At 33.0% G+C, this 14,938-nt stretch overlaps 1 protein-coding gene across 1 annotated transcript in view; it reads left to right on the top strand.

Moving 5' to 3' along the window:
* LOC149796485 (uncharacterized) overlaps nucleotides 1–12,146 on the top strand; it is a 115,985-nt gene extending 103,839 nt beyond the window's left edge. The window contains exon 3 of the mRNA XM_089960231.1: nucleotides 11,667–12,146. Coding sequence (XP_089816357.1) covers nucleotides 11,667–11,835 — 169 coding nt within the window. The 3' untranslated portion in view covers nucleotides 11,836–12,146. The remainder of the gene's footprint in view (nucleotides 1–11,666) is intronic.
* The last annotated feature ends 2,792 nt before the right edge of the window (nucleotides 12,147–14,938 follow it).

The raw sequence follows: 14,938 nt of genomic DNA, 5'->3' as shown, positions 1-14,938 counted from the left end.
TCTCTCCTTTCCACCCTTCGTGGATACATGGAGTTATTTCCCTTGTAAAATATTTTGTCAGGTTTTCACTTCTGGAATTGAACAATATCCCTTCTCTAGTTACGCAGATATCGTCATATCTTAATTAAAACAGATACTAACAGCTAATATGGGTCTCCATTTCACAGGATAGAGTCTCTATTCCGTACGATATTAATAAACGGATTTCTGGAAGGTTTCATTTTTGGACACTTATTTCAACGAATAGAAAATTGTCTCTGCATACATTCAACTGTGTCATTTTCTGTTACATAGACCCCAAATTCACCTTGCCTTGCCCAACTGTCTGACTGTTATCAAACAGATCCTAATTAAATACCAGTCATGCCCCAAACCAGGGGCATTAAAACCACCTTAGTCTAGCGACCTAACACATTACCTAAACCCGTTTGTTAGTTTAACTGGTCCGCGGCAAATTTGCCACAGGAACATTTGCAAGACATTTACAAACTTTTTCACTGTTACAAACATTGTGGTTGATCATCCGCTAGGCATCGGTAACCACACTTTCAGAAGCATCACGACACTCAGCATGACATTACTGTATGAAATAATCTTATCTACTTAGCAAGACATTAATTTTGCCTTTAATAAAAACAGTATAGGTTTTGTGTGTGTGTGAACAATATTGACTGATAGCTGCAAGTTCAAAAGTTACTTTTTGTATTCTTTTGTCTGAATGGCATGTGAATTTCTTCTTTTTTTCATCACCTTAATAGATAAGGAAGAATCAGTTCCTTGTCATTCTTATTACTAATTCGATAAGCGTGTAATGGTATTTTGTCAAATATATTAAATCTACAAATAGGGATTGATATATCAACTATGACGTATTTGATTTACTAACCATACCTTCATCACACTATTTTAAAACGAAGTTACAGAGCAGCTTCTGTAGGCTATTTATTGTGACCCTTCTAGGTCACATAATCTCCCGGCCACTGATGTGTGTTTCTACTTAGATTAGTGGAAAATAATAAAATGAGGATGTATGTCTCTTGCTTTAATGGCCATTAATGTCGTCTGCAGCTAGGTTCAGCAAGACAGTGTCAGAGATTGACTAACATACAATCTACAAACGAGAATATGAAAAGCATGTCGAGGTACGGTTTTAGTTCATTAATTCACTCTCGGTAAATTAATCCAATGATGCTATTTACTTTTGAAGAATAATAATTCTGATTTTACCTATCATTAACATAATACAATTAGTCTAGAATATACACAACTTTTAAATATTAATTAGAGCATGCCCTTAGTGAAACTGTGGAACGTGATTTTAACATGAAGATGAAGATTAGTCAGGCCATAATAACAACAGTCATAACATGATGAAGATTACTCAGGCCATAATAACAACAGTCATAACAAGATGAAGATTACACAGGCAATAATAACAACAGTCATAACAATATGAAGATTACTCAGGCCATAATAACAACAGTCATAACAATATGAAGATTACTCAGGCCATAATAACAACAGTCATAACATGATGAAGATTACACAGGCAATAATAACAACAGTCATAACAATATGAAGATTACTCAGGCCATAATAACAACAGTCATAACAATATGAAGATTACTCAGGCCATAATAACAACAGTCATAACATGATGAAGATTACACAGGCAATAATAACAACAGTCATAACAATATGAAGATTACTCAGGCCATAATAACAACAGTCATAACATGATGAAGATTACTCAGGCCATAATAACAACAGTCATAACATGATGAAGATTACTCAGGCCATAATAACAACAGTAATAACATGATGAAGATTACTCAGGCCATAATAACAACAGTCATAACAAGATGAAGATTACTCAGGCCATAATAACAACAGTAATAACATGATGAAGATTACTCAGGCCATAATAACAACAGTCATAACATGATGAAGATTACACAGGCAATAATAACAACAGTCATAACAATATGAAGATTACTCAGGCCATAATAACAACAGTCATAACAATATGAAGATTACTCAGGCCATAATAACAACAGTCATAACATGATGAAGATTACTCAGGCCATAATAACAACAGCCATAACAAGATGAAGATTACTCAGGCCATAATAACAACAGTCATAACAATATGATTCATATCGAACATATCTTAATACAATGCGTAAATAAATCTGTGCGCCCTTAAATACCTAAAAACCTGCACTATTTACATATCTAAAAGTCCCTTAGTACTATGAAATCCTGTCTCAAATACTCAAACTAATCATAATATACGTCTGTTACAACATTAAATGTTAGGATTTTATGTCTATAAGTCAAAACGTTTGTAGTATGGGATAAAAGCCGCACTGAGTACCTAGAATCACTGCAGCAAATAACATTGTTGATGGAAAATCTACAAGCAGAACACACCAGGACCGGAAATCATAACACTCCTGGCAATGAGATTTACGTGAGATTTTTTTTCGACCGATCGCATATGATAATACTTTTTTAAAGCTTGCATCTGATTGGTTGATAGTGGAATCTCAATCACAGACGCAAGATCAGTTGTATGATCTATTGGCTACTTGTTTGTAAATTAGTTTGAGCAAACAACGAAAGCTTAAGTCTGAAACGCCAAATTAGATGTGATAGTTAAGTTGTACCTCCGTCATTGAAATTTGTCCGTCTAGTCGGAGATAACTCCGATGTGATACTTAGGATATACCTGAGTCACTGAAATTTTCATTGTAATAAAATTAAACAACTCATCTGCGATACTTGGTGTGTATCGATGTTATTGAAATTTATCAGTCTAGTAGGACTGAATAATTCTGATGCGATACTTGGGGCGTATCTATGTTATTGAAATGTATCTGTCAGTAATACACAAGTCTGGTTTGATACTTGGGGTGTATGTATCTAGTTGAACGGCACAAATTAGATGTCATACTTAGGTGCATCTATGTCATTGAATCTTGTCTGTCTGGTAAAACTATACAAATCGGATGTGACATTTAAAAATGTCAGTCTAGAAGAAGAGACAAGTAAAGAAAAATCTGAAAGTTACATCATTCTAGTTTTATAATAATTAAAGTTAAAGAGAGCAAGTTCCTTAAAAGGTTCGAAAATACGAGACCTGGTATGATACATCAATCATCTGAATATACATCATAATGTATCTTGTCTTTGATAGAACTCCATTAAATATTACATCCGGAGTGTTGAATGGTACTAGTTTTTGGACTCGTCGTATATAAAATTTTGTTATGTATATTTAATTTGTATTTTTCTATTGGTCTTTGTCCATAATTGAGGGTAGGAGTTTGGTCCTACATGAATAATGTCTTTTTGTACACATTCTATTACTTAGCTAATTTTGTATTTGATTCTAGATTATTTTATGTTATGATTATTATTATTTGCAGGCAAACATGTTTACTTCGATTTCAGTTCCAGACATTGGTTCTCCCCTTGTTAATCCCCGATCTGGTAGCTGTTTGTCATTTTCTTTGCTAAACATTTAGTAATACACCTGATCTTGTTGACAATTTAGATTGCTCTGGATATTATTTTTTGACCACCATACTGGTCCCCATGATGTGTCTTAGGTTTTTATACACGGGACAGGTACAGAGAAATTATTTAAATCTATTTTATTATATAAACTGGAATAAGTACTTTATTTGAGTTTAGTTTTAATCAGAGCGGAATTATTTTTTTAAATTATTCATTGGAATACAACGTGCTCTGTGACTTTACGACTAATTCACTATTTTGGGATAACTGAGAATTCATTTATATACATTTGGATTATAGTATTGTAATATATCAAAATTCCAGTCTGTTTGTACATCAGCACTTTTAAGGCTGGAATTCGTTCGGAATACTACCGGAATTAATTCTAAATACTTTATACTTTTGGACTTGTGATAGAACCGTTAGGACTATTTGCAATTTAACACAAAATACTGTAAGTTCCTTTACAGTTTTACTTTGTATTCTAGTAAATAAATTATTTGTTGAATTTTACAAAATCTGTTGTTGCCTGCTCTATTCTGTTGCTTAGCTTAAGACTACAGATTCGTAACAATATCCAATAACTGATATTAATAAATATGTGTATGAGTATCGAATATGTATATGAGTACCAGTACATTTCTTTTCGGTTGAATCAAAGAAAAACCTAGAGTTTTCATTGGTGTTAATGCTTGAAATACATATAGTTGTGAATATATATATATATATATATATATATATATATATATATATATATATATATATATATATATATATATATATATATATATATATATATATATATATATATATATATATATATATATATACATACGTGTATGTATGTATGTGTGTGTGTGTGTGTGTATGTATGTATGTATGTATGTATGTATATGTGTGTGTGTGTGTGTGTGTTATCCAATAGTGCTGTTGCTCTTTTAACCCAAATAAGTACGACAGGAATATAGAGTGTCTGCTAATACTTGAATATTGAAACCAGGAATTCTCATTTATTTATAAATAAGATGACTGAAATTTTAAAGTGTATTTTCCGTTTATTAAGAGTATGACGATTTAAAGCTCGATGGCATAAGTAGTGCTTAGTTAGTTTTATGGATCGTTCAACGTTGACAATATTCCAGATAAAATAATACCAACTATGAAATTTTGAAAACATTCTTCGAGAAAATGTTTCATTGTTCTTCCCCAGTAAGATGATGGTAATCTTGGGATCGTGATAGCTATCCTGTGATAAGGAAAACCAAACCCGAGTTTTACCACCTCCGGAATATATCTAAGAAAAATGTACCTTTTTAATATCAATAACAAATGATATATGGTACACAAAGTTGTATTCCTCATCTTCAATGATAAGGGTCTTTGACAGTGATCATATAAAACGTTTTATTCCGTTTTCTCCAACACAAGGGTGTTTGACAGTTTGATATTAGACAACATTTTATTTTGTATTTTCCAATACACGGATGTTTGACATGTGATATTTGAAAACGTTTTATTACGTATTTCCCAATACATGGGTAATAAATAGTGTGATCACAGTGCAATCAATAGTCATACTATTCGTGATTCATTTATCACCTCAATATAGAAATCAAACCCTGTTTTGAATGTTCGCCGATAAAAGCGAGGTGTTTGATGGATGAATGCCGTTAAATCAGTTAAACGTAATATTTTCTATTGATTCAAGCAATACGAAATTATACCATGTGACTTCAAGTTCGATATCTGATCCAAATCAGTCATACAAAGTTTCGTTTGTTCAATGAACTCGTGAACTAACTGCTCTTAGTTTGGTCGATCCCGTATTGAAAGAGAACACTGGTCAAATCAAACGAATAACAAATTTTCCTATTTACATCCTATATATTTTCTAAGATTCAACATTTGTACCTTCTTCGACCCAGTGATTGCCATCACTTCTTAATCTTATCCCCTTTGATTGGGTTTACTAAAACAAGAATCTTCGTTGTTTTCCAAAATTGTTTATTTAGAGTCGATGCATGTGAGTATATATTGCTAACACGGGCTAATACCCAGCAAAGTCATTCAGTTAAACAAGTTTTTCCCTTTACTTACTTTTATAATCCAGTCTATTTTGAATAGGAAAGACTCAGCTTTGCTTAGAACGCTATTAACACTGAATGTAGAAGAATACTATTCAAAATTGACTTAAGAATACACAAAACTGTTGTACGACTGGTCGTGATTATTCTTCCTGGTTCTTCCAAGATGGAACAGTCTATATATATTTTTATCGTAATTTTACGTGGACAATATAGTTCTGCAAATGTATCATTAGAGCACGGATATTGTATCTTTTAGCATCTTCTGACGTCATATATTACAAGGTTTTAAGTGGACAAAAATAGGCAGGATAACTAGTTCTTTATTTCAAAACCTGGTGATGAGGTATAAATATACACTATGATCCTTAATGGTTTTAAGGAATGCATATATTAGACAAGTCTACCACAAAACAGTAACAACAGATGTAAAATTACATGCAAAAGACTTGTGTATTCTATTGTCAGATACATGAGCACTTTCTTGATAAACTCGGCTTTAGAGTACTATTTACATTTCCTGATAGATCCCCATCACTATCAATGTACTATTCATATTTCCTGATATATCCCTATCATTATCAATGTACTATATTCATCTTTCCTGATATATCCCTATCATTATCAATGTACTATTCATCTTTCCTGATACATCCTTATCATTATCAATGTACTATTCATATTTCCTGATATATCCCTATCATTATCAATGTACTATTCATATTGCCTGATAGATCCCTATTATTATCAATGTACTATTCATATTTCCTGATAGATCCCTATTATTGTCAATGTACTATTCATATTTCCTGATAGATCCCTATCATTATCAATGTAATATTCATATTTCCTGATAGATCCCTATCACTATCAATGTAATATTCATATTTCCTGATAGATCCCTATCACTATCAATGTACTATTCATATTTCCTGATATATCCCTGTCACTATCAATGTACTATTCATATTTCCTGATATATCATTATCATTATCAATGTACTATTCATATTTCCTGATATATCCCTATCACTATCAATGTACTATTCATATGTCCTGATAGATCCCTATCACTATCAATGTACTATTCATATTTCCTGATATATCCCTATCATTATCAATGTACTATTCATATTTCCTGATAGATCCCTATCACTATCAATGTACTATTCATATTTCCTGATAGATCCCTATCACTATCAAAGTACTATTCATATTCACATTATCAAAGTACTTTGTATACTTAATGATAGATTCCTAGCTTTATTATATTCATGCCTATTCTTTAACATTGAGCAGTTCTACAAGTAGAGCGTAAAATCATCAATCAACACTGCTTAAACAATCAATTGATCATTATCGAGCGCTCACTAAGAATTGTTTCTCTGTCATAACTCAGTCAATAAATGCTATTAATCCAACGATTTATTGATATTTCAGTCAGCAAATACGTTATACCTCTTGTCAGAAAGGTTGTTATTGAACCGGTAACGTTTTACTTTTAGCACATAGAACAGACAGAAGTACGGCTTTGAATTGTCTACTTGATGTTGAAGGTAACTTAGTAAATCATCTCTCTTTGATCCTATTATAGTCATTGACAAAAGTAATAGTTAATTCTTTTCTAATAATTGTTGTCTAGAAATCTGCTGACTAGTGAAGAATGAACAATTTTGCTCAATAAGAAAACAGAATTGTTAAACAAAAAATAAAATAAAATATTTATTGAATTCAACTCGTGCCGAATATTATTGAGCAAATAAGTGTGATTCGGTTGGTTCCGGAAAGGTAACTTGTACTAAATATTCCAGTCATTTAAGTCAAACGCAACTATTTCCAGAATATGCAACATAATTTACTCGTTTCTCTAGTAGATTTGTAGCAAATAAGTGACAAGTAATAGTCTAACGTAAGTAGTATAGTTTGGAGCATTTTGAAATTATAAACAATTCGCAGAATTTCTTTTAAATATGCAGAAAAATTAGGAAAAGATAATACAGTTGAATTAACGTAGTGACTAATCGATGTGGTATGAGACTTATCAGATTTGATTGTCATTTAAAATATATAAATAACGTTTATCTTTATGTAACAGCAATCAATGGTTTCTTGATTTTAGTCAGTGCTAGTCTTACAAGACCAGGAGAGTACAGTTTCCGTTAATGATGTTTTAGTGAGTATATTATTGATATTGAAATCAGATAAAACATAATAAAAATGCATATTTTAATTTCATGTTTACAACATTTATTCTGACATTTGACCAAGCAATGAAACTCTCTTAAATGTATTTATAAATCAAATGAATTGACAAAGTGTTTGAATTACAAATTTACTGAGTAGGGTCTGATTTGGTTTCATGTCAGATATATTAAGTCCCTGATACTTATTATTGTAGAACCCTTTGGAAGGTAAAACTTCAATCGTAATAAAACCATAACAGTTATCAACAATTATACCAATGTGGTACAAGTTAGGACATAAAGCAATCTAAGGATAAAGCACATATGATAACTTATACCAATATAGCGCACGTTTTGGCACAAATCAGGCTAAGTACAAAGCATGTTCTATGGTCTACACCAAAACAACACAAGTTTTGGCCCAAATCAGGCTAAGGACACAGCACATGTCGTGGTCTATACCACTATATCGCATGTATTGGTACAAATCAGGCTAAGGGCAAAATACGTGCCATGGTCTATACCACTGTATCGCATGTATTGGTACAAATCAGGCTAACGGCAAAACATGTGTCTGTTCTATACCAATGTATCTCAATTACTGGTTACAAATCAGGCTAAGGACAAAGCACGTGTCTGTTCTATACCAATGTATCTCAGTTATTGGTACAAAATCATGATAAGGACAAAGCAAGTGTTATGGTCTATACCACAGTATTTTATGTATTGGTACAAGTCAGGCTAACGGCAAAGCACGTGTCATGATCTATATCACTGTATCGAATGCATTGGTACAAATCAGGCTAAGGATAAAGCACGTGTCATGGTCTATATCACTGTATTACATGTTATGGTTACAAATTAGGCTAAAGGCAAAGTGCGTGTCATGGTCTATACCACCGTATCAAATGTACTGGTTACAAATCAGACTAAAGACAAAGTGCGTGTCATGGTCTGTACCAATGTATCGCATGTTATGGTTGCAAATCAGGCTAAGAACAAAGCACGTGTCATGGTCCACTGCATCGCATCTATTCGTACAAATCAGACTAAGGACAAAGCAAGTGTCATGGTCTATACCACTATATCGCATGTATTAGTACAAATCTACCTAAGGACAAAGCACGTGTCGTGGTCTATATTACTGTATCGTATGTAATGGTACAAGTCAGCCTAAGGAGAACGCACGTGTCATGGTATATACTACAATATCGCATGCATTGGAACAAATCAAGCTATGGACGAAGCACATGTCATTGCCTATACCACTGTATCGCATGTATAGGTACAAGTCAGACCTGGGGATACACAGAAGAGGATATATATATATATATATATATATATATATATATATATATATATATATATATATATATATATATATATATCTGTCTGGTACTTAAAAATTCATCTCTGAGTTTGAACTGAAAATTCTACTGTTTTTCATGATCACTTTAAAGCATTTTTATGGAAGAATTTGAATCGTGATGAAATCGTACTATAAAACTGTGGACAGTCCAATATGAAATAAGGAAGTAATAGTAAATATTCGACATTCTTGATAAATCTTCTCTCTCTCTCTCTCTCTCTCTCTCTCTCTCTCTCTCTCTCTCCTGGCTCATGATCTTCATTTGACACATTATTGTATACACCATTTGGATCAACTTATAGAAATTTGTTTACATTCACTAGACTTTCTCATACTTGTGCATCATTATGATAGTATTGTGCATCACTACGATATTACTATCTGCAATGTGTAAGAACGATACTTTTCCTCCCAATATTAAATTTACTAACACATCCATAGCTGTAACTTTACTATTTCATGTATGTAACTTACACATATCAGAATATAAACTTCGAAACTATATCCGTCCATGACTTTAGACTTACTAAGCTGCACTCTACAAACCTAATACCAACCGGGCACGTATTAACTATGCGGTGCATCTACTTTATATAACATTACTGCATACGCGAATTACTGATCCGTTTCCTTCACCCCTATCTTAAGTTTATGCTACAGCGTACAATAACTTTAACAACTGCTTTTCACTGCACACTAATGTGTTAATAAAAAAAAGTGTCGAATAATGAAATGTACTTTATTTTTGTCAAGTCAATTTCCTTTTCATGAGTTACTTTTTATGTAAATACACGTTTTTGTATGGTGATAACTACTGTTACAAATCTAGGGTCTTAAACAAGTATCAATAAAAATTGATAATCAACAAATTTTGTATATTTTAAAATATTAATTTATTTACCTCAAGTACAAAGAGAAAGAATTAAAAATGACACAGTAAGATGAATGAATTCCTAAAATGGTAAAATGTCTATCGGTTCCAATATTTCCTGGTAATCTGAATAAGTGCCAAATGTATTCCGACTGATGTCTGTATTGTTCTGATGTTCTAACAAGGCAGAAGAATCACTTTGTTATAATCACAAAATGCCTTTAAATAAATGTACGTTAATTCCAATGCAGCTTTAAATTTGTCTTTGAATGTTTCACAATAATTCCGTACAGCTATTATGTATCCAAACAGTCTTTAAATGAATGTTACGTCATTGCAAAATTACTGACATACTAATAAGAGAACAAATCGGTTATGCTGTAAGTAACGTAATTTCTCTCCATCAAGCACACGCTGCTGCATAAAATAAGTTACCATATCCTCACATGAATGGTTTCGTCATTAGTTATGTGACTTTTTAAAATTATGTTCAATATATCCCATGTTAAAAATAAACAGTCTTTTCCACCTTAAAAATCCAGTAGTACAAATTGTTTTTATTATGTATACTAATTATATAGGTGACCATGTCTTGAGTGTAACTAGACTAATTGATGATAATAAGCAAACTAGTGTATTCATCAAATAATATGTACTTAATTGAATATGTGATGAATACAGATTTACAAACGATTGCCGATTGGTCAGAACAGTGGTGGGTTGACTTTAATCCAACCAAAACAGGTAATGTTATTCTGACGTTTCTCCTGACATAAATCCAAAAACAAAATTTGATCTTTTATTTATTTCATTAACATCTTGGCTTTACGTTTAGTAGACAAGGCTGCTGTATCAGTCAAAGATGATAAATACGATGAAAATACTTCAAAATAAATTTCCGTAATTAAATGATTTTTTGAACGGCTGTTCGGCAAGGGACTCTCTTAAATGATTTTTAAAAAATAAGTCAGAATAAGAGATGAGCGCGATCTATCTTGCAAGATTTATAAAGAAACTATTAGAAATATCTTGGCAGATGGACGAAAATTTTCAAAACTGTGTTGCTTTCATAAAATTATATCCTACCGCCACCTTTTAGTGAGAAAAGCAGAAATAATTTGAAATTGGAGTTATTTTATTACCTCTCCATTCGTAGGCTTTGAGTGTTGTGCGTATTGGTTTTCGTGTATGAACTCTTGTCAAATATTTGCAGCGATAATTAGTTTATACATTTATGGTATCATTCATATAATCTCTCTGTCTCTGTCGGTCTGTCTCTTCTTCTTCTTCTGGCGCTCTCTCCTAATTCACGCATGACTGAATATGATTGTATGAAACCATATAAATTTTCTGCTGTTATTCACGTAAATTTCATATCGACTGCAGAGGATTGGCTTATTCGCGACAGTGAGAACTTGTAGCTCGACCCCATTTGTCAGCAAAGTTAATGAAATATGTTTACACGAGAAAAAAATTTATGCTTAACCTCTCCATTTGAAAAACTCCTCGCTTATGTTTTCAGAATATGTCATATGATGAAATAAAGGCAAATGTATCTCAATTATATAATGATCTGTTAATTTTAACCTATATTTAAATTTAGCAAGCTATAACCTCCATTTGTCCATTACTTTTCAGACGATCTCTCAGAGATTACAAGGAGTTAGCATGCCGTAGTTGGAACAGTCATTGTGCACCGTGGACTAACACACCGGAACTAGGCTGCTGTTATAATCGTGGATTGTCGTGCAAATGCAATTTGTGGATGCATAATTGTCGATGTGTCACGCGACTTTGGGGAAAATGAAATGGAAATCTGGTTACACGAGTAAAACGACGTCAACGGACACCCTTAAAAGGACACACAGAAACTTCAAATGTATTGAAATGAACAAAACTAGATTACCCATTTGATGTTACATATGAAGACTGCTTGTAGACCCTTTAATTATCAACTGAGTAAAATTATATCCCGAAATGAACAACTCTATTAAAGAACTTCAACAAACATAATCTACTAGACCGTATTCTACAGCCTTTTTCTGAATTCTCGAGAGAGCATTATAGGCAAATGTGATTGAATTACCACTTAAAAAATGAAAGAGATAAAACACCCCACACATAGTCTGTGTTTATTTCTGTTTCTTTCCTGTATACCTTTGTAAATTATTAGCTGATTAGCACTTACATGTATAAACTTGTTCAGTCGAATTGACGTGTAAATAATTTTAATAATACTTTAATTGTCTCAAACTTTCACTGTTTGAATGGAATTTAGGATAGCCTTAAATTTGATAATCAGATGTCATAAGTCAAGACATAAGACTGGTTTTGGTCAATCTGTGGCCAGGATAACTAGGGATAAGTGCACTGCTGGATCCTACAACAGGTAAACAAAATTAAGCGTTTTTAAAGCACTTTCTCCATAGCATGTATAATTTATTTATATTGTTTGCAGCAGTGCATTTATGATAGTGTCCTGACCTGTGTTGAACCAACTTATCAGGGATCGTATCATAACAATTTCAACAGCTGCCTTAATAAATTATTTAAAACACAGATGGTATATATTTTACGAGGGTATTTCTCCCACCAGGTGTATTTGTATACCATCTTCATGATTTGCAGCATTTTGCATAGCGAGAGGTTTAAATCGCAAATAATACGTGGGGAGGGGGGGGGGCGTGTTGAGTGAACCGGAAGAAGCAAAGAAAATTTGCTGATTTACCCTCAAGTAATCGACTTTCCATTTCTTACATATACCACTAAATCGATGCTTAATTACAAGAAAATATCTTTCTTTCATGTTAAAATATAATCACATTTTTTCAATGGCCGCCAAAAGACAGATGAATTCAAATCCCACAAGATGGAAACAATGTTCTTTTTCAATATGCTATTTAACTTTGAATTGGGAAAGATGATTATATTACTGTTTATATTTCTGTGCGAATATTCAGAAAACACAGCAGAAGATAAAACGTTTAACCGCTGACATCGTTCCGGATCCAGTAAGAAATCTGATATATAAATCTGTTATACATCATGTTAGCCAAATACGATTGAGAACAAAAATTATAAGAAAATTTGCTTGCTACGAGTGAATAACATACATTTCGTCTCATGGATGAATAACATAAGTATTATTACTCCTGTTTCGCCACTCGTGAATATACTGAGTTTTTTTTTACCCACTCAATGAAATATATGAGATAGTATATTGTTTCAAGCACTTATCCTATTTATATTTGTTCATCTACACTGTTTGAGAGAGAGAGAGGGAGAGAGAGAGAGAGACAGACAGACAGAGACAGAGAGAAACGTATAAATGAACCACTTCTATTCGTATTTCTATAAACTGTGATGAGAAAAAAGTCATTCTCTGCTTCCCGAAACGCAACAACAAGCACCACATTGCTAGTATGAGGCAACAACAAGCACGTCATTACTAGCATGAAAGGCAACAACAAACACGGCATAGCTAGTATGAAAAATATCAACAAACACGTCATTGCTAATATGAGAAACAACAACAAACACGTCATCGCTATTATGATAAATAAAAACAAGCACATCGTCGCTAGTATGGGAAGCTACAAGAAGTACGCCATTGCTAGTCTGAGAGACAGCGACAACCTTGTTCCGGGGTAAATGTTCTGTAAAATGAAAGATTCGTAAGCAGGTGTTTTCGGCCTCGGTTATTATTGGGGAGACTGCCCAGACAATATTGCTGTATCCAAGATATATATAGCTATAGATAAGTCTTTGTGATGTTGAAATATGTCAATTACAATCTACCCAATCCGCCTCCCGAAACAAAGATCAGAAATACGGTAAATATTAATCATTTCACCTACACCTTTTGTTCAAGATATTTTTGCGACTGAATTTCGTCAGAGGATGCTCACCTGTCATAGTTCCTATGTAGAGCTGTCTGCTTGCTGTTGTTTGAATTTAAAGACCAGAGTGGCAACAGTTTTGCTGGCATCTTTTCATCTTAAAGACGAATGGTCCTCTTATAAAATATTCTACGACATAAATTAATTTTCCAAGCAGCTCATATACTTCCAATTTGTATATTCCAAAATCCCTAGGTACTGAAACGTAAAACTCTGTACCATGATAAGGAAGCCTTTATTCATTTGGTATTGATTCGTTATGCCTGCTGGAATACCTAAAGACACCTCAATGTTATTAAAAAATCACACCACCACCCCCACCACCCACCAAAAAACGTTTAGCAATTTATCTGCGATGAAAAACTACATTTAATAGAAAACGTTTCTTCGGACGTTCAAATTTACATTTTCAGATTTTGTTTATCGACATGAGTAACACAGCTTAATCTGCTCACGTGATGTAGATTTTCTATGAAGATGTCATGTTGTCGGGGGGGGGGGGCAGTGTTTCGAATCTCGGTTCATATCCACGTTGCAATAAAGCGTCCCTTCTGGTACAAAATACGTTATTATATTTTGGGGTATTTCGAAAATGATATATCTTTCCAGAATATAGTAGTTTGTTTCAGGCAAATGTCAGTGATACAAACAGAGAGATACATTATTGATGTAACAGAAAATCAAAAAAATATCCATTCCTTCTATCGCTTTCACATCATCTTTATTGATGCTCTTCGGGTGAATACATTTTTCTGATCTTCTGTTACAGTAACCTAATTTTTCTATGCATTATATACAAATTCATTTTGCCCAATACTTTTCGCTCTACACATATCAACTGACGAATTTAGTCAACATGGAGCCATGTAGAGAGAGAGAGAGAGAGAGAGAGAGCGATCATGAATAAAAAAAAATTATATTTAAGAAATGTGTGCAATCCTCTAGGCATTTATATATCCATGTTCGACAGGGAACATGGTGGTGGTGGTGGTGGTGGGGCAATAGTATATC

The sequence above is a fragment of the Sinohyriopsis cumingii genome, chromosome 6 (genome assembly GCF_028554795.1).
Source record: "Sinohyriopsis cumingii isolate HCF-2022 chromosome 6, ASM2855479v2, whole genome shotgun sequence".
Taxonomy (NCBI): Eukaryota; Metazoa; Mollusca; class Bivalvia; order Unionida; family Unionidae; genus Sinohyriopsis; species Sinohyriopsis cumingii.
This window is presented reverse-complemented; position numbering and strand designations above follow the sequence as displayed.